This window comes from Python bivittatus, unplaced genomic scaffold (assembly GCF_059951505.1).
Source record: "Python bivittatus isolate LINGU-HERP-01145 unplaced genomic scaffold, Pbiv_v1 ctg000690_np1212, whole genome shotgun sequence".
In the NCBI taxonomy this organism is placed as follows: Eukaryota; Metazoa; Chordata; class Lepidosauria; order Squamata; family Pythonidae; genus Python; species Python bivittatus.
The window spans coordinates 1,271,532-1,293,193 of NW_028277096.1; the positions used below are offsets into that span (position 1 = coordinate 1,271,532).

The 21,662-nt window shown below is 41.3% G+C and overlaps 1 protein-coding gene across 1 annotated transcript in view; it reads right to left on the minus strand.

Moving 5' to 3' along the window:
- Positions 1–229: 229 nt before the first annotated feature.
- CUNH8orf74 (chromosome unknown C8orf74 homolog) overlaps positions 230–21,662 on the minus strand; it is a 41,320-nt gene continuing 19,887 nt past the window's right edge. Inside the window, exons 3-4 of the mRNA XM_015888491.3 lie at positions 5,892–6,292; positions 230–1,104 (exon numbers count right to left, since the gene is read on the minus strand). Of these exons, the coding sequence (XP_015743977.3) occupies positions 832–1,104; positions 5,892–6,292 (674 nt within the window). The 3' untranslated portion in view covers positions 230–831. The remainder of the gene's footprint in view (positions 1,105–5,891; positions 6,293–21,662) is intronic.

Here is a 21,662-nt window from a genome sequence, read left to right on the forward strand (position 1 = left end):
CTGTTTAATTTGTTGACGAAAGATCAAAACCAAGAGATCCCCAAAGAGGAAGTGTCTGGCAGGAGAACAGGGCAAATGGTATCTTGACAGCCATTGCTTTGGCTTAAAATATCCAGATTTAAAAATAAATACAAATTATTCACTCTCCTACCAATTGTATTATATTTATTTGAATTTTAAAATGATGCTTGAATGCTCAGGATTACAACACATACAAACCACTGGTCCGACGCAGGTGACTAAACGTGCATGTGTATCCTGCTGGATATAAGAACGTGGTCTTCTGTGCATATGGCATGGCCTCAAATCAATTTCCCCACCCAACATGGGGCACTATCCATGCAAAGGCCCAAAGGAAAATTTCTTCAGAGGTACAGAGTAGGTCACTGGATTCCACTGCTAAGCAATGTTTGCTGATACTCAGATACTGACACATTTACGAATGTCAATTTGAGTTTGTTTGCCTATTCCTATCCTCTGTAGATAAAAAGAGTTAAGTTTTCTTCTCCTGAAATGGTACTCTATTTCTAAATTATGTCATTTCAACTAAAGGAAGTAGAAGTTTCAAATAATGGGTGTATGATGTGTCTCAAACTATTCATAATGCCTTCCATAGCAAATTGAGTATGTCAGTGCAAGGCTATAAAAGAATCCTTTCTTTTTAACATGCAGACACCTGAGCCCTACATGCAGTCAGAGGTGGTATCACTCTGGAGAATCAGCTTGAAAGGCAAAGTAGTTAGAATGCCGGGGATAAGGAAGTACACTTGTAAGGAGATATGTGGATTGCTTCTTCATTGAGGGATGCACAATAGAACCCCAAAGCAATCTTCATTTCTTTTTCTTCATTTGGTCCTTCTTCTCCTTTTTGTCTTTGTTTTCTAAAGGTTTGTCCTGTGGATCCTTCTGAATTTTGTTTGTTTTTTTCCCTCGCAACTCAGAAGTGAATGGAGGGGGGTGAGGAACAGGTGGATTGAGCACCAAGGCCTTTTTCTGAAGCTTCAGTTGCAAGATTTCAAAGGTCGTCTGGATCTCATGCTGAATAATATCATGCAGACTCTGGATCTGGGTTTTAATTGCTTCATTGACTAGAGATATTAGTGTCTGGAAGAGAAGAGTAATATATCTGATATTTCTGATATACTGTATATTACAATTAATATGGTTGGCTACTGATTGACTGATTGCTTTAACAAGATTATAACCTGCTCATCAAACTGGTGAGAGCTAGTTTGGTCTAGTGGTTAAGGCACCAGGCTAGAAACCAGGAGATTGTGAGTTCTGGTCCCACCTTAGGCACACAAGCCGGCTGGGTGACTTTGGGCCAATCACTCTCTCAGCCCAACTCACCTCACAGTGTTGTTGGGAAAATAGGAGGAGGAAGGAGTATTAGGTATGTTCAGTATCTTGAGTTATTTATAAAAAATAATAAAGGCAGGATAAAAAAATCTAAAAAAAAAAACAGACTGGGTGGCGAACAACACATAGGGAAATAGACATTACAAGAATAATATAAAAATAAAAACCACTAATACAATCAGAATTACCTATGAAGACACCTACAGTCAGTTGGGGCACATTGGAATAGTACTAATTTTATGTGATTGCAAAAAGCAAGGACACCTGAACCACATTCACCTCCATGAGGAGAGAGGTCCAGAGAGTGGGGACTATCACAGAATGCCTAACATTTCCTCTATAATCTGTTATGAAGAATGGGAACTTTCAAGAGATTCTCTCTAGATGGTCAGATTGAACAGGCAAATTCAGTTCTGGCAAAACATTGTCTAATGTATTCTGGTGCTACACCATATAAGGCTTGATTGAGGAGACTTGAGTATGAAAGCATTTGGGAAGGGGTGCAATTTACAATGTCTTGCTAAATCATTAGAACCTTATTGGTCCTTTGATTAGATGAAAAAAAAATCCCTCATTGCTTAGAAGGATGGCCTTCTAAACCAGTTACTACTTGCATAGCATCATAATTCATCACCTGGTAAATAGTTACATGATTCTCTGAAGCCCAGTGGAAGGATAACAGAAAAACATGGCTGAGGAAGAGGTCATAGCTATATCAACAGCAACTCCATTTGACGGATGTTGTCTGCCTTGCTCGTGTATACAAGGAGTGGGAAGGGGTGTCTAATTCTAAACTGAAAAGATGTGTAGGATGAGATTTGAACTTGACCTCCTTAAGTCCATTGCTTATAGATTTCAGTGAGGTGAAAGCAAAATGTCTAAGGCCATTTAGTCATTGGGGAGTATATAGTATTTTATAGCACTGCTTAATTATCTTTGGGGCATACACAGCATATCATTGTTTTCAAAAATCAGCACACCAGTGGTTGAAGAGTACTATAACTTACTATTGAGAAAGCATGGGTAGCTTCTTGCCTACCTAACTTTATTTTATGTATTCATTAATTTTTGTTTAAGTGGAGATGAGACAGCCAGCTGAAAACCAAACAACCAGCCTCCCATCATCTTTATTTACAAGAATGCTTTTTTTCTGGGCCCCACTTAATCCTGACAGGCATAACTAGACAATAAAAATAGTAGGGAGCTGTAGTCTAGAAATTTATTTAAAAATGTATGCACCTCCCTGGGAAAAAGATTAAAGTTATGTCAAAGTAATAGGAGGATAAATTAATATGGAAGGACAGAGGAAGCAGTGAGGTGATAAATGCATGTTTTACAATGGATCACACACAAACATGACAGCCAGAGACATTAGCCTCCAAGGAGGACTAGGAGATAGATGTCCCAGGTCCCACCTGGCAGAATAGCAGGAGAGGTATTCAAACCTAGCAGGGTGCTATAATCACATTTTGGAGTGTGTACTATGATATACATTGTCATGGAATGAGAAGGAGTCCATAAGCCAGCTGAGGCTGGAGTCCTATTTAGTCCTATTTTGGTTCTCAGCCCTGATATTAGCCAAACACATCCTCATTGACTAGGTAGGTAGGTGTGTACACACACACACACACACACACACACACACACACCCCTGATGAAGGGTGCGGCTTGGGAACATAATTTCAATCTGACTATAAAGCTGGGAAGGAGCCAACAAAACAGTGTGGGGACCCAGAATATCATTTAGGTCAGGGTGGCAGCTGGCAATATGCGTGAATGATACTTGTCAAAGGAAGCCAACAGCCAGCTGTGGTAACAGTCCTTTAGTCAGTTTCCCAGAAGCTGTTGAGTTTAGAGGAGATCCATCAGACCTCAGTGATGATGAGCCAAATCTAGGACTGGCAGAGAATTGGGAATAGCAAAATTTGGAGTTTCTTCTCTACATACAGATGGTACTGAACAAAAAAATGCTCACGGAATTATACCCCAGCAATCTCTGCTTGAGTTCAAAAGGTGATATTCTCTCTGTTCATTTGAATGTACTTGCCATTGCTGGCAGCTCAATGAGACACAAATGCACAAGCATTAATGGGCCATTCATTTCACTCCACAGATGGGCTGACAAGTTAAAAAATTGCCTCTCACTTCCTTAAACAATCTGCTACAGGGCAGAGAAGAACCAGAAAAGCAAGCCCAGGCAGGTGGGAATTTTCAATCTGGAACGTGATAAACTCTCCCCCAACTAGATGTCGTGCAGGTGTGTTGGATTTCAGCTTGCACTATTTCCTCCCAACCATGTTATTTTACTGAACAAGTAGACGAGCATAAACTGCTCAACCTCTCCAGCTCTTTCTAGATCATCAGGAAGACATGATGTGCTCCTATAGGTAGCCAATCAGCTCTTCTTGGCCTGAGAAGTGGTGTTGTGGGTCAGTTGACTGCCGAGGTGAACAAAACAGCTGGATTCACACAACATATGCTTTATCTGGTTGCTTAATTAATTCGCTTTCTGTGTTTGCACAATATATTAAATCATTAACTAATCAAACAAATGGGGTTTGCACAAGATGCTAAGCCAGAAAACCCAACCAAGATTAAAACTGACCAAAATTTATATATTTTGGGAATGCAGCCACACGATTACTGGTTGTTAAGCATGTTGCATGAACACTGCCAGTGTGTGATTACCAGAGTAATAGATGAAGAAAGAGAGAGGGAGGGAGAGGCAGAGCCTTTGAAGACATTTTGAGAGCAAGCAGCAAGACTTTGGAAATGAGAGTCAGGCCTAAAGCTTCCATTTGTGTTACTAAATGTTGTGTTACATAGGAATACAAGAGCCTCCACCAAATCCAGTGTCCTAACCCTTATAGGAGTCAGACAGATTCCTTAAAGATCACAGGCAAAACAAGAAAGCAAGAGGGGCAGTGAAGGGATACAGAAATATCTGTTTACTGCTATCTAAAATTCATCTGGATTTTTGCAAGCCAGATACGGTAGTTCTCAGTTTATTTCCCTTCCCTCCAAACAGGTACTGTATTCAACAGCAAAAGGCCTTTGACGCTGAATGTTCCATTTATCGCATTCATTCTCCTCCTCCATAAATTTGTTTAGTTCCCTTTTAAGAGCATCCACTGGCCATTGCCATATCCAGCAGAAACAAGTCCACAGAAGAATCAAGTGCTCTGCTCAGAAGTGTATTCTTTGATCTGTGTTCCCATTGCAAGGGGCAGAAAAAAGTTTCTTGCATTGTAAATTATCTATATATCATGCATGTTATAAACCTCTGTTGTATCATTTGTTTCCCAGGGCCAAGTGTCCCCAAAACACTTGCACTTTTCCATATAGGAATGATGTTCCTCAGCCTCCCTCCTACTGGTAGCCCTTTTATTTATTTTGGTTTGTTCTAATGTTTTTATGTTGCTGTTTAAAGTTCTCTTAAGGCATGTCACAATCAAGCACATTTAAAATGTGTGACAGGGAACATAAGAAAATAGGCCAACAGCATAAAGCATATCCAATAATATGTTTGAAAATAGAAAATAAAAAAACCTAATATCTGTAGCTAATAGAGTAATGATTTAAAATAAAAAGATTGATAGGAATGCCCACATGAGAAAAGTTCACCAAGGTAGGCTCAGTATTGAAATGGACTTAATTCTGATTAAATCTGATAAACCAGGATGAAGAGACCTATAACTGGGGATTTAAGGCCCCCCCAAAATTACATGGATTCAAGCAATCCTTTAAAATCCCGATCCCAAACAATTTGTGGTTTAAAAATCACCCCAGAACTTAAACTTGAGCTCAGAGGTAAATCTGCAAGAACAAATCCTGGTTCATAAGCACCTTCCTTTTAGTGCATTATTGTACCTATGGGTACAGTATGAGTTGGCTAGGCTGACTTCATCTTTGGTACAAGAAGAGGAGCCAAGAGCAAAGAAATGAAAGTTTCTACTTTATGACAAGTATTTGACATGTTCTTGAGGGGTCAGCCTAAAAACCAAGCACAGGATCTGTTCTACAAGCATGACTTGTTTAGTTTTTGGTGCTGTAATTGGGACCTCATCCATACTCCCCTTGTATTTTTCAACAGCAACATTTTGTTTACAATCCTGTTGTCACCAGCTAAGCTCACTGGTGGAGTTAGTGAACATTTCTACCCTGAGGCACGTCCATTCTTTATAGCTGGAAGGCTAGATCATCTAAAATAAAGAATTTACAGCTACAGTCCCCAGTGTGGAGCCTCTGGACATCACTTCTACTTTGGGAATCAATAGCCTCCATGCTCCAGCTCACTTTGTGAATGGGCAATTCCCAACCCCCATTCCATAGCAACCCCAGTGCCCATAGCATGCTTTCGACATTTCAAACGTGCCCACTGGTCAAAAGTTGAGACTCCTTGATGGCTAGGCCCATACCAAACCAAAGTTCCTTAGAGAGATTAAATGAAATCCAGTGATGGTCAACTACTTATGTACAATACACTGTGCTGAATGAATAATATCATAGAATATGCTACATTCTTCATTTACCTCTGTGTTAAGGCTCTGTGTTTGCCTTCTGACCTTTCGGTACACTTCTCTGAGCAGATTTTCCCGCTCTGCATGTAAAGTTTCTCGGATATGCAATACACTGGCCCGTTTTTCTTCTTCAGCTGCACAGAGGGCAACTAACTGCTGCTGGTACTTCCACGTTTCAATATCTATGCCTTCAGTCAAAGGGGGGGGCCTGGGGGGAGCACAGACCTCAAGAATGGCAAATGTCTGATTGTGGTCTCTCTCCCGAGTCAGCACAAACTGGTACAGCCAATAATGCTTGAGGAATGTGTTTGAGAAGTAATCATACATGGCAGCCTGCTGGAAAGAGGGGAGCTGCACCCGAAAAGCAGTCAGTTTCTCTTGAAGGATTCTGATGGCCTGTAGCACGGGCAAACCTGAAAGGGGGGGGGGGAGCAATAATACATATACATTTGATAAATAAATAAATAAAAATACAACTTTTGGAGTTCCTCCCTGCTGTTCACTGAACCCACCAAGGGAGAGAGAAGCATTTCCAAATGCTGAAAGATTCTTTGTCCATGTCAGTGGCTATCCTTCACTCAAACTTATCCATTTATTTTCCAGCCAAATGTTAAGTCTTTTGGTCCCAGGTAAAATACCTGGAGCCGCTAAAAATAAAAAGGGGGGGGGGGTAGGAATAGAGACCCTGGTTTGCACAAAGCTGAACTGGTGCAAAACAAAAATGGGGTCTAGGATAGAGGCTGTAAGTCCTGCTCTTCACTACAACAGCTTTATGTGGGCATCTTTCTCTCTAGCAGGTCATATAGGAAAAGGGGAAGGGAAACAACAGCAGAGGGGAGATGCAGAAAGGAGGAAGGGCACACCCAGCAATGAAGACAACACTACTGATTGTGGCAGGGTATACATTCAATAAGTAAGTCAGTAAGTAAACAAACAAACAGAAATCCTTCACTCTGGGTCATGTGATCAGAAAGAGGGAAGAGACAGCTGCCTCACTCATAAAAGTGTGTTGGGGACACTTTTTTCCGACGTTTTTCTCCACCACCTCAGGCTTAGATCGGGCCCATCTTTAAGCTCGATCTTTCTTTTGCCAGCTTTTCCCCCCACCCTAAATTTGCTCCATTCTGTTCACCATATGGAGAGATATTTGGCTAACCAATGAATCCTGAGCCCCTTAATTACTTTCCAACATTCCAGTGGCCTTAAAAGAATAAAAAGTAATGGTGGGGTCTAGACAAAAATAGGTTTTAATTTATGTATTTTGTGTTTAAATATATTTATTTTATATCACCAACCAGGAATTTAATAATTCCCCTTGTCCGCCATATTAAAACTCCAATTGATAACAACTTTTAAACATAGTCTGGGGGGTGGGTATGCAGCCATACAACACTAAGCCATGCACCCCAAACAATAACTCTTGTTCCTTTTCTGGGAACAATTAAAAAAGCTGATATATGCCTTTGAAGTCCTAAAAAGTACCGTTTCTTAGGTTCATCTGCTCTGATCAAACTAACCTGCCTACATCCTAAGATGCATTGAAGACCTTCTACCTATTTAGTCTGTCTGTCTGTCTGTCTGTCTGTCTGTCTGTCTGTCTGTCTGTCTTCCTTCCTTCCTTCCTTCCTTCCTTCCTTCCTTCCTTCCTTCCTTCCTTCCTTCCTTCCTTCCTTCCTTCCTTCCTTCCCTCCCTCCCTCCCTCTTTCTTTCTTTCTTTCTTTCTTTCTTTCTTTCTTTCTTTCTTTCTTTCTTTCTTTCCTTTCTTTCTTTCTTTCTTTCTTTCTTTCTTTCTTTCTTTCTTTCTTTCTTTCTTTCTTTCTTTCTTTCTTTCTTCATATAGCCACCTACTCAACACATGACTCTGGGTGGCTAAGAATTCATTTTAAACATCAACATGAAAGAAAAACAATTTTAAAAAACAGTTTAAACAATACAATGTGCTCAGAGCAGTTCAACAACACACCATCAAGAACACCAAGACAGGCTCACCAATGCCTGGCCCAGTGCCTGCAGGAAGAACCAGGCCCACAATGCCTTACAAAAGGCCAGTAAAGGTGGGCTATCTGAATCTCATGGTGTATGTTGTTCAATGGGGTGTGTGGTGGTGTCACAACAGAGAAGGCACATTTTCTGGGTCCCATTAGATGGAATTGTTTTATTATGCCCACCCCTGTCAGACCTCATGGAATGACCAGAAATTATTGGAGATAGGCAGTCCAACATGGACCTATACCACTTTATAGGTTATAACCAGCACCTTGAAGTCCACTCAGAAGCCCACTGGAAGCTAGTGCAGCTTGGAAAGTAGAGGTGTTACATGGGTATACTGAGGCATGCTTATAATTGCCCACACTGCTGCATTCTGAACCAGGTGTAGCTTCCAAGTGGCTTTCAAAGGCAGCCCCATGTAAAGTATATTGCACCTCCAGATGAGAAGTGACTAAAGCATGAGTGACAGTGAGTAAGGCCTGCTGCTGTAGGAATGGGTACAATTGGTGCACAAGATGAATCTGTGTGAAGGCTTTCCTAGTCATGGCTGCCACCTGCCAGCTGAGAATTTAGGAGGACTCCCAAATTGCATACCAATTCTGTCTACCACATTCAGAACCAAAGATATGAAGTCCTTGGATCCAGATCTATATAACAATATAGTGGTTATGTTGTTGGACTTGGAGTGAGATGCATGAACCAAGCCCCAGTCAAGAAGTGAAAGAGGACAAATAATAACTTTCTAGCTGTTCCCATGGAAGTCTTTAGAATGTCTTGCTTAACTCCCATAAGGAAACAGACGTCGATGTGTAAGCCCAGTGACAGAGCTGAAAATTGGGAAAGTTAAAACCTTATCATGAAAAAGAAGTAATAATTTAGATAAAGAAAACCTGGATGTTTGTCCATTCCATACAAACTTTCTCAATATTTTATAAATCTGTTTAAAATACCTGGCAGGTGATAATATAAGCATTCCTCTAAGAATATCTATCTATCTTGAAGTAACATTCATTTTAACAAAGTTGATTCTTCCCCACAGACTCAGGGATTCTTAACCAGCCATTAATAAGATGGTTAAGATAAACAGTTCAAAACATTTACCTCTACAAATGAGGAAGTGTTCCTTGGAATATAATATTTCAAGCTATTTAAAAGAATTCAAACAAGATGCATTTCCCCATTTTTTTCAAATTTCCACAGATACTTAGAACCTATAGGAAGTACAGTAGACTTATTCCAATTACTTGAATAACCTGATAACTTACCAAACAATTGTACTAAATCCATAAATAGAACACTAACGGTTATCAATACAACATAAAGTATTACTAGCACATAATAATAAATTGTGTTCAGTGTCAGCCACCTCAGCATCTAAAGCAGTCTTCCAATATTTAATAAAACAGGCAGAGGTTCCAAAGACAAATTAAATATGAGAAGTAATAATGGACATCCTTGACAATGGCTGATGAATCAGAATACCAGACTTTAATCCAAAACAAGTTAAAAAGCTTGCATTATAGAACAGAAGATGTTGGTTAAACTAGGAGAAGTATCTTGAGACACTTGTAGGATCATTTTGCTAATGGACTGAATTCACTGGAAGAAGGAAAGCATTGTTCCTTGCAGCAGGTCTTAAAGTAGACACCAGGGAAATATTCTAACTATAGGAAATACTCTTGTTTGGATTTGACAGGGAAGTGGACTAGCATTTTGAACTGATTACTTCCAGTAGGTAGGTGGGTAGGTATTTTTGTTTGTTTGTTTGGAAATTTTATATGGCCACCCATCTTAAACAAGTAACTCTGAGCAGCTAACAAACAATACATTAAAATCATGTTAATAAGAAATTAATTTAAAACAGTGCAAAATACAATTATGAATTATCATCAAATTAAAACCCCAAGTTGCCTCAAAACAGTTCACATACTAACAGGCAAATCAGGGTCCACAAATATCTTGAGCCTAACACTTGAGAAAAGAGTCAGAACTTTACAGCCTTCTAGAAGGCCAATAGGGTCAGGGCCATCCAGATCTCAAGAGCAAGGCTGTTCCAAAGGATGGGCATTATTACAGAGAAGGCACGTCTCCTGGGTCTCACATAATGACATTGTTTCAGAGAGGGTACCTGGATCATTTCCATCCTACTGGATTGGGTAGGATGGGTTGAAACCACTGGATATCCCTGCCTGCCCTCTAACCCCTCACCCTGGACCCATGTCTTCCTGTCCCCAAAGAGCCCCATCGCAACCACACTAACACACTCCATTAACAGGTGGGATACAGCTGGTACACACACACACACACAAACACACACACATATACATACACACCCAAAAAATCTGAGAGCTTTTTCATAGCATTCAGCACCCATAAGCTTGGGATACCTGCCAGCTTCTTACTCCACACTCAAACATCCTCCCCCACACGCCATCCCCCGGTGCTGAATGCTATGCTTAAAAATGAAGCAACAGCCACAGATTAACCGCTTCTATATTAGACAAAGGTTTTTCCCTCATTCTAGTCTCCTGAAATAATGTTGAGCTGCAGGTGCTCCTGACTGAACTTTGTGCATGTAAAGTTATGGACACAAGCATTCTACACAACACTCTGTAGGATCCCGGGATGCACCTCAGCATTGCTTGTGAGAGGAAGTGTAGGCCACGCCTGGAAAGGAGCCTGTGAGTCAGACTTCATCAGATTAGTGCATGCAGGAAAATAAGAAAATAGGAATAGACAGCACCACTTCATCTATAGGTACAAGATATTACTTTGAACGTTTCCAAGACAGTCTCTTGCAAACTGAAAGCTAGAAAACTAGGGAGAAAGGTTCTAATGTATACATTTCTTGTGCTCCTTTCCTGCTTACAGAGAAGGTTTAAATCAGGAAGAATTCAACATTTTGAATTCCTTTAACCAGAGTATAAATTTGTACATTCTGCTTCAACATCTTATTCCATTAGTTCTATAGATCAGCCCACATCTCTTAGCAGATACACGTTACAGCTCCCTGAAATAAAGTCAGTTCCTTTGATCTACAACACCAGACACCTTTTGAAATAGCACCAAGCCTATATTCAAAACAAACCGCTGGACAAATGTCCTCTTTACCTTGCAGTTCCCTCATCCTGGATCAGTTGCTTACAGCTTCAGGGAGCTGTCCATGCCACAGCAGCTGGAAGCTATGCCCTGCTCTTTCCTGTCCAGGAAAAAAAAAAAAGGGATGGGGCCAGATGACAATACCTTGGATTCCAGGGTAGAGGCACACACAGCAACAGCTCAAGTTACCAACAGGTCCCCCAACTGAGCTGCTGCCAGTGTGGTCAAAGCCGGTTTTCACCTTTTCACTGCCATTGGTTGCTGCTAGCATAAGGGGAAAATAGTACTTTCACACAACCTCACACGTAAGATCAAGGCAGATCAGGAGAATGGCAGCATAGCAGAATGAAGATGTTGCAGGGTTACAGTAAGTAAAATGCAACGGGAAGAAGGCCTGTAGACATACCAGAGAGAGGTTTACAAGCATATGCATAGTATCGCAGAAAAGCAATAAGGGAGAAAAAAGCTATTTTTGTCATACCAGAACCCAATGCAACTGACTAGCAGAGGAGTCAGGCCAGAGAAGAAGAAAGGACTTTTTCATACACTATGGAATGGTGGTGGAATTCACTGTGATAGAATGTGATGATGGCCTCTAGTTTAGATAGCCTTAAAGGGAATTAAGCAAATTCCAACAGGTCAGTTGGTCCAATGGCTATATAGGTGGGATCTTCAAGAACAACATCATTTCCCCTACCAGTTGCTAAGAAGCAGCATCAGAAGGAGAAAAATAAAAAGGAAGCTGTTTCACCAGAAGAGGCCTTTGATATCCTTCAGGGCTCTTGAAATTCCTATGCAGATTTTGTGAGGAAGGATTCTTCACAAATGGTCCCTGTGTGTCAGCACTCATTGGTTTCTTTCCCCATTTGCATCTAATCATGGCTCAAACATGCCATGGAAACCTTTCCTTTCTGCCATATCCCATGACATGGCCTTTATCTCATTCCTAGCTCATCAGTGAGACTGGCTTAAATTGTCCTTAACAGTACCAGGATTGTTTATATGCCATCAAGTCACTTTCGACTCCTAGCGATCACATAGATTTTCTCCATGACAGTCTATCCCTAACTTGTTAATTAATGTAGGTATTTGTATTTTTAACTGTTTTGGGTTTTACTTTAATTGTGAGCTGCCCAGAGTCACCTGCTGGGGGAAATAGGCAGCATACAAATTTAATAAATAAATAAATAAATAAACAAACTTGTTCTTTCAAGTCTGCCAATGGTGCATTCATCGCCACTGTTATGAGTCCTTCCACCTTGCTGCTGGTTGTCTCCTTCTTCTTCTCTTTCCTTCCACCTTTCCCAGCATTAGAGCCTTTTCCAGAGAGTTGGGTCTTCACATAATGTATCTGAAGTAGGGTAATTTGAGCCTGGTCATCTGTGCCTCAAGTGAGTTGATTTGTTCAATGATCCATTTATTTGTTTTCTTGGCTGTCCATGGCATTCTCAGGAGTCTTTTCCAGCATCAAAGTTCAAAGATGTCAATACTCTTCCTATCCTTTCTTTAAAATCCAAGTACCAGTATTAAAGTAGTATTTCTCTCTATTATTCTGTCCAAAGGTAGCTTCAAGGTGTGGAAAATCTGTTATGCTTTGTCACTCACTACTTTGGAGGGAAGTCAGGTGACTGAAGTGACCTGAAGCAGACCATGGAAGCAGGACAGGAGACTGGCAATGGAAACAGTAAATTTCACACAGGCAGAGTTTTCTCCCAACTCAGTGACAAGTGGAGAGCATTTCAACTCAGTACTGGGGAAAGGTCTGTTATCAAGATTAGGCAGAGAACCAACCCTACCTTCTCATCGTCCATTTTGTTAGATGTGAATTTCAGCTTCTTTCCTGCTTTCCTTGGCTTCAATATAAGAAGGCTTTTTTGGATGAGCGATGTAGCCTATGAGGAATTCTCTCACAGGGACAAAGGGATTGACTGACAGAAGTGCCACATTTATTTATTTATTTATTTAATTTATATGCTGCCCATCTCCCCCAGAGGGTGACTCTGGGCGGCTCACAATTAAGGTAAAACCCGAAAACCATTAAAAAATATAAATATCCACATTAATTTAGTTAAAAAATCAACTATATATATAAAAACATATACATAAAAAAGACTAAAAACATTCAGGGTGATGGGGGAGGGGTAGAGTCAATTACCCCACAAGCCAATTCCAATGGTGCGAGCCCCCATCCGGCCCCCAGGCCATCTGGCATAGCCAAGATTTCACACTCTTCCTGAAGGCCATGAGAGTGGGGGCACACCGCACCTCAGATGGTAAGTTGTTCCACAGGGTAGGGGCCATGGCAAAAAAGGCCCTCTTCCTAGGCCCCACCAGTCAAAATTCCTTGAGAGGTGGGGTCTGCAACATGCCCGTTCTGCCGGACCAAGTGAGGCAGGCTGATATAATGGCCTATGTACTGGGGTTACCATTTTACATATAATTTTCCTTTCCAATCAACCCCCTCACAATTTTCCCCAAGCTAATGTTTTTCAGATGTTTAGGTCTTGGGCTATTGGGAGTCCAAACCATCTGGAGGGCAGGGGCAAAGGGGGGAAATATTTTAACCTACACTGCTCACTGCTATGCTAATTATCCTTCAACGTGTAGGTAATTTTTCACTCAAACAAAAAAGGGTGGCAGTATTGTAGCCCAAAATGATTGCTGCCTGTTTTCCAATTCACGGTTCTATCACCTCATTCCCTCCTTCTGCAGATACAGATTCTCAGCTTTCTGTAGAGCAAAAGGCACGTAAGGGCAATGGATCTGTAGAAGGTACTCCCTGCAGCACTTAGAGGACACGAGTGTGATTTTGCAACACTCCCTGTGGCAGGGCGATGCCCCTTATCTCACCTCTCCCCTGTACACATTCTCCCTCTCTGTTTGCAAGTGCAGTTCTAAGACTCTGCAGATGAATGCAAACAAACAAGCCTTCACATTTCCCAGCTTAGAGACAACATTGTACTAATGGGTGTTTGGCTGAAGCGGAGAATTAAGAAAGCAGCTATTATTACTGCCTCCTCTTCCTTAGGCATCGCCCTATCTTGAAAAAGGACCATCAAACTTGTGATGAAAAAAAGAATAATAAAATATGATGGTTTGCTCATGAATGTTCTAGTTAATGGGTGCAGGCAGGGCCAACTTTAAGCTAAGGCTGAGTAGGCACTAGCCTAGGGCACCAAAGCTTAGGGGTGCCAACGCCACCCTCCTCCAAATCATTCTAAAAATTTTAATCTTCACATCGGTGGGAGGTGGTGCCATCAGCCAGTGTGGCCTAGGAGTGCCATATATCCTTGAGCCAGCACTGGGTGCAGGGGGGAAGCCATCAGCAGTAGAAATTTGACAAGAGGTGCAGTTTCTATAATGAAAGTGAGAGATGAGAAAAACAGAGAGAGATGGAATGTATTATGATCTAATCCAGGCATTTTCTGGATGCATTGCTTGCTCTGGAGCCTCTGGGCACATTTGGAATTCTGAAAACATGTTGTATGTGCTCTCAGAATGACTACCACAAAACGGCTGTTGTGATGGGCGCAGGATTCTCCCTTATCAAGCCTGCTTATCTTTGGCTATACTGTACTTACATAGCATGTTATACCCTGAGTTGATACCCTTGCTAAATGAAGCACAATTGGCCAGGATTATAGAACATGCTAAGCCACAACCAACCAAGCAATTTAACATTTCCTGTGAACCCGGTCTCTGTCTTTTTTCTCTGCAAGCATCTCTTCATACAAGCCCCTGGGAAAGCCCCATGACTCACCATTGCTATTTGTTAAGACTGTTTTAGAGATCCATGTGGAATTGAAGGAAGCTGTAGCCTTGAGTCTACTTGAAGCAAGAAGCTGGTGGAGGGGGGTGGGATGGAGTAAGCCCCCATTCCTCATGTTCCAATCATCTCTTTCCAAACTAGTTTTGGTTTGAAAGAAAAGGCTGCTGGAGGACTACTGCACACATCTGTGTGTAACATCTCATCTGGCCCTAAGCCAAGTGAGCCTGTCTTTGGGTGGCGGATCACTGCACAGCTGTGCATCAAAAGCCCCCTCAATGTGTTTTTTAATCCCTACAAAATGTTGTCTTACATTTGTAAAATTTTCATGCTTAAGCTAAAATGGATTTTTGTTTGTTTTTTTCCCTTGCCAAGTTCTATTTCTGGAGATTAACTCCTGGCACACTCTGCCTCTTCAATCTTCTCATTCACTGGAAATGGTAAAAGAAGGCAGAAGAACAAAAGACCAAATTTTTGGCAATGTTAGGAAAGAGCTACTTTTTTCTTTGCTACTGTTTCAGCTTGCCTTGTGACCACATCAATAAGAACTTCATCATAAAATTGGTGAGGGGGTTGGTAATACATGGGCCACACGTAGTCCCCCAATCCCATTTTTATACTCAGAGCATAACAGTTTGGGTGGGACTTGGGAGGGGCGTTTTCTAAGGGGAAACGGTGCTAAAGAGGTGCATTAAGTCTTCGTGAGGCTTTACCTGTTTTGCACCAGGGAACAACACCAACCCCCATGCTGATGCATAATATATAGCGCTATAGCAACAGATATATCACATACATCCATACACAGCTAGGCAGTCGCCTCTGTACCTGGGCCATCTGGGGTTCTGCTTGTATGGAAAAAACACTCTCATGCAAGCACTGTCTCACTAATAGGCAGCTGCTGGGGTGCACCCAAAGCACATGTCGGAATCACAAAGCACAAATAATTGGTATGATCCTGTCTCCCTCATCCTTTTGCTGAATGCGTATGAGCAGCGGGGTTGTCCGTTCCATGATAAATGTTGGAGTAAGGAGAATGAGGGTGGAGGATAGCAGATAATCTCAAAGAAAGTCTGTTCAGTGAAATTCAAATTACGTTTTCTTACTACACACAGACTGTAACAGAAGAAAAAGATTCAAATATTGGCACATTAAGAGCCACAGAATTTTACTGATTCCACAACAGGTTGCAGTATTAATTATATTTAAATATCTTAAATAATACATATTTAATTTTTCGGGGATGAGAGTTGTGGTGACAACTGGATTCTTCTATTATTGATATCAGACAATCCCATCCCTTAACCTGCAGTGACCTTGTCAGAAGTAGCTTAATGGCTAAACAATTCAGGAGCCTGGCCTTCTCAGGGTCATGCTAGTTTCTAAGTGCGATGAGTTGCCTTGTTTATTTTTCAATCTGGAAAACATTCAGTTGCACATCTCCACCCACCATCATGGAGCTAAGTCAGCTGGGCAAGATTTTTTCTGAATGAGTAGATTATAAAAAAAAAAAGTTTCAACTTCTCCAAATCTTCCTAATGTCACAACAATAGTTTGGTTGTGAGATGCAAGGCTTCTCTAAGAGCCATGCTAACAGGACATTTTAGGAACTGGGAACTGCCATCCTAATACATCTGGAACGTGTCAGCCAGGTTGGAGAAGTCTGGTGTAGGGAAACATGGAGCCTAAATACAGAACACATCCCAGTGACCCATGGTATGTTTGGGAACTTATGTCTACTCAATACTGTACTGCAAACAGAGATTATTCTCTACCTTCTTTGTCCATCCTCAAATACTGCACCATGGAAAAGAAGGAGAAAAACGATCACATGTTAGTCCCAATGACTTTTTCCCAGTCCTAGTTGTTATATTTTTGTATACTAGTTGCAAAGAGTCTTTCTTGTGGGTTTCTTAGAGGCATCTAGCTGGCTGCAGTAGGATACAGATTGCTGGATTAGTTGAGTCCTTGCTTTAACCCAGCAGGGATTATTATTTAAGAGTTTTCTTCAAGTGAAGGAATGAGTTTGTTCAAATGCACAAGATAAACGTTTGTTCAGAATATCTGGCTTTTGAAGTCTGTATGAGGCAGCTTATATTTTGATTTCTTGAAAATTGGTAAAATGGCTTTTGGCTCATAAATAACCACAGCTAACGTGGATAGAGTGCCACACACTCTCCATCAATTCATTCCTGATAGCAACAAGGCGTCTACTTCCCCTCCATTCCCCAAACAATAAAAAACTAGCTTCTCATGGGAATAGCTATGCCAATTTGCCTCTATAAAGCTGTCACTCTCATGTATCAATTGCCGAGTCATTTAGTGGCACAAATAGCAAAGTGTTGGGTATGGGTGTGTGTGGGTGTGTGCATGCATGCATGCAGAGAGGTGGGGCAGATAAGCAAGAAATGAGCATTGTGAAATGCAATGTGACTATGGCAGGCTCTAACTTCTCCACCTAGGCACCATCACAGTAGTAGTGGGTTAATCTATCATTGATAGCAGGCTAATCTGTTTTATCAGAGACTCCTTGTGGGTGGATTCTTATCACATTGCTTGGAGATAAAGTTTAAAGGAACTGGAATACCACAAGGATCTTACATGATGGCCTTCCCCAGACTCCCACCATCCTCCTAGCTGACATGGCTAGGGGATAATAGTGGCTGAGGTCAAGCATACATGCAAGACACCATTTTGAAGGAGGCTGATATAGACATTTCCCCCAAGTAGAAGCTCAGTTGTACCTTGGACATCCAGCTCCCAAAAAATCAGAGCTGACAGTCTTCAGGGAGATGATTCACCACAAGACACAGCTGAGAGTGCCTCTGAAGTCCATCACTCCTTAAAACCTGGGTTGAGTAAACATATGCCACACCTTGATGGCATGAACTGAAGAAGGTATTATCTCATAAGCAAACAAGGGTGGCTTGATTAGCTATAATTTGCTTCTTGGCAGCAACACAGGGGCAAAACCAAGGAGGTGGGGAAGGGGGAGAAAATACACAACCAATACAAAATCCTCAGGATTTGGAGGTCAGGGGAAATGTGTATGTTTATCAGAAGGTACAGAACACAGCCCAAGGCAGCTTGGAAAAAATGCATGCATCTGCATGTTAAATGCCAAGCTGTTAATGGGACTGAATAAATAGATATCAAAAGTGAGCCAGAAATGGGATAGGGGTTAGCCGTTTGAATATCTTGTAGGAACTAGTCTGAAAAAAATAGTGGGAAATGACAGGGTCAGATCTGTCTGAATTAATTCACCAGTGAGAAAAGCCTGCTGAGGGAGGTGTGCGAAACAAACCTTAGAGCAGTGTTTCCCAACCTTGGCAACTTTAAGATGTGTGGACTTCAACTCCCAGAATTCCCCAGCCAGCCATGCTTCAAAATCCTAACCTGGTTGCTTTAAGAAAAACATCTTAATTTAGATTCCAATTGGAAACAGTTTCCAATATCTCTAAATTATATTCAGTTTCACTTAGATGAAACAATGGAGAAAAAAAGAGAGTCTTCTATGGAGTTCCATTCACATTTTATTTTAGACAGCTACTGGCCCAGGGTGGGTGACCTTCCCTTTTATATGCAAGCTGTTGTTGTCCCCAGCAACTGAATCAAACTAGATGTTACATTAATTAGTTAACATGGCAGCTCCTTTCTGTTTTTATTTTGTTCATAGGGCCCTGTTGCATCAACAGCATTTTGACCTTCCCTCTCACCCTCAGAAGCAATTCCAGAAAAGCTTGCAACAATCCCCTTGCAGCCTTTCTGTCAACTCAGACTAAGATGATCTGTGTCTTCTCCTGACCTGACCAATGTGGGAGTGAAAAACATGATCAGCAGTCAGTACCATGTACCTATCCCCATTTTTTCTTCATCCCACCATTGCTTTGAGGATGAGCAGGGGGAATAGTCAATGGGAAGTCTGTTCGCCCAAAGTCACATGGAGCTCAAGTGAAGTTTTATGATTTGAGAATAGAATTGTTTCAGCTACCCAAGGACAGTGCTGGCAAAGTCAGAAGCAAATGGCTTGAGATCAGAGAGACATGTTTGCAATAAAAACCTGCTTTTTTCCAAATTTAACAACCTCCTTTCCAACTTGAAGGAAATATTTGAAAACTGCAGATAAGGTAAAAAGTGCCATCAAATTGCACTATGGGGGGAAAGTATGCATAAAAATACATATTAGGGAAATATGGGAAAATGCATTCATTAGGAAATCTATACAAAAATGCATAAATTGCATTTTTTTTTTTGAACTGCAAACTTGAATAAAACGAATTTCACAGATTTTCCCATTGCTACCTGCCAGTACCCCCCTTCACCAAGTATACTGCTACTTCCAACACACTGACTGGGGAATCCATAGACATAAAGTTGGATCTGAACCACTGGATTAGGAAAAGAAAAATGCCTTACTGCATTAATATTCCCCAACCATCTTTTACAATGTAAAAAGGAGTCAAAATAAAGCATTCCAAAGAGGCAATACTTTTAATTAGGGCAATCATTTTTTAATAGTTGCAGGCTTTCGGATTTATTAAAACCTTTCATCAGGCTATACAGTTAATTTTTTTTAAAAAGGAATGATGATTATGGTAATTGTGCCTGATGTAATCAGCCAGTTGTGCTCCAGAGTGGAGTGAGAGCCTTTCCTCACTTGCACTTAAGTGCAACACAAACAACCCCCGGCAGCCTCTTGTTTCTGCTCCACCCTCGTGATGTTGGCTCATCTGATCTCCAGCCCATACCCGCGGGAGCCTTGAGTTGTTCATAGCTGTGCTGCTTTCAAAGTAGTGTTTTTCCCTTTATCTCTTCAAAGGTTCCACCATGAATACACTTCTTGGAGTATTCTGGTAGTGGTAAAGTTGGTGATGACTAGGGATTGGAATCAGCCTGGCACCTATTGGCCAATTTAGACTGCTACAGGCATCCTTTTTGCCTACTTGGTCCCTGGACACTGTCTTCCAGGGCTATTTTGCTTTGGCAGTAGCAAGGTCCAGTTCTTTCAGACTTGGCTCTCTCACTGTGCCCGCCCGTTCTCTGAGTTACTCTCTGGCTCGGAAGCTTGAATGGGCCCAAACAGCAACTGAGTAGTGATGCTGGGAGAAGGGGGGAGCTTCACAATGAAATGGAAGAGATGTCTCCTCTGTTGTTTCACAGTGCCACACACACACCCCTCACACTCCTATCAGCTGATGTTCCGGCTCCTTGTCTTCTGGAATAGCACTGAACTAGCATTCAGCTCCTCTTAAGCATGGGTTTAGTGCTCTTCTGAAGTAGCTGATATCAACTAATTGCTGGATTCTCATTGAATGGACTCATCAAGATAACAAAGCTCAACAGATTTTACGCACTTTGAGGCTACCTTTCGATAGTATCAGAATAAGGATGAAAACATTACTTTAGCGTAAGTACAGCTAAGGACGACATAAGCCTGTCTCAGGCTGGGGACAAGATGAAAGCAACATCATGGTGACATGACAGAAAACAATCATTGCCAGGACATGCTTGTACAAGGTTAGGTGCAAGTGGGGACACAGCCTGTGTCAGGGTGGGAGTGAATATACTTCAATGGCCCGCTGTACAAAAAATATAAATCCCTGTATATTGGAAGTAAGCATATTGGGGCAAAGCTGAACTTCAGGCTATTATGTTGATATGTTAAATTTCTGTATAGATATTCATTATGGGCATTTGCATAAAGGAGAATTCAGCCGAGCGGACCTGACCTACTTTTCAAACATAAAATATAGATTTGAGTTTAACATTTCAATATGAAGTAGTCACCCCATTTAATATCCCTTCTTCTCAAAACAAAAGGCCTAGATAAGGAGCCGCTAATAAATCTACCTTGTCCTAATGTACAGAGTCTATTGCTGACAATTCTGATCCCCCACAACCTACTTGGTCAATGCAACCATTCAGCCTCTACAATTGATTTCCCTTAATAACCACCTTCTCCAACTCGGCAGGTTGGCGGGGGGGGGGGCGGTATGTAAATGTATATGTATGCAGCGATCCCCATTCTAATACCGGCCATGCTCGTTGCAGACAATGATGGAGGATGCCTTGCACACACATACGCACGTGTACATTACCACATACATGTTTCTAGATTAGGCTGTCTCCTGAGATGATTTTATTATTGCTTGTATTGTTATAAAGAAGCATCAGTAGAGATGATGCCTCACAGAACTCAAGAGGACAGGTCTCTGCCCTGAGACGCTTCCAGTCTAAAATAAGTGCTATAAGTAGAACAACAGAGAAAAGGGAGAGGAAAGGAGAGGAAAGAAGGTCAACCAACTTTGAGGCTGTGTTTGCTCTATCCATGCATATAATGTAGGTCTGGCTCCATGCAGATTGAATTAGTATAACATATTCAACTTGGCTGCAGTGGGTTTGGGTAGTTCATAATTCAGACTGTTGTGGGAGCCTAGCTTTTGTCACAGTATGTCACAGAACCAGGACATCACTTTTAACTACAGTACCGTTTATTTATTTCTACACTGCAGTGAGCACAGCAATTGGGTTTTTTTCTAAACCTGCGTTTAGAAAGTTGTGTGAGTTGGTGCACAAACTCCCTTCATCATCATGCAAATAATTACTGGGGAATGAATAAGCTGTCAGGGCTGATTATTCAAGGAGGCCCTTTTTTTTTTTTTTTTTTTACTAATCTTTTTTTTACTAAGGCCCTTTTTTTTTTACTTTTTAAAGGGGATTCCTGCTCTATCCCAGCCACAAGAGGGAGATGTGACACAGATTTAAGCAGAAATTAGCTACTTATCAAGGCTGTTATGAAAATTAAGCAGGAAAAGATCAGCAAAGCAGTTGGCCAAACTTAGAAGACATTGTTATTATCTTAGACTTTTGTTTCTAGAAAGGTGACTATCTTAATTAGTTGCAGCAATATTAATCAGTCATCTCCTTACAGA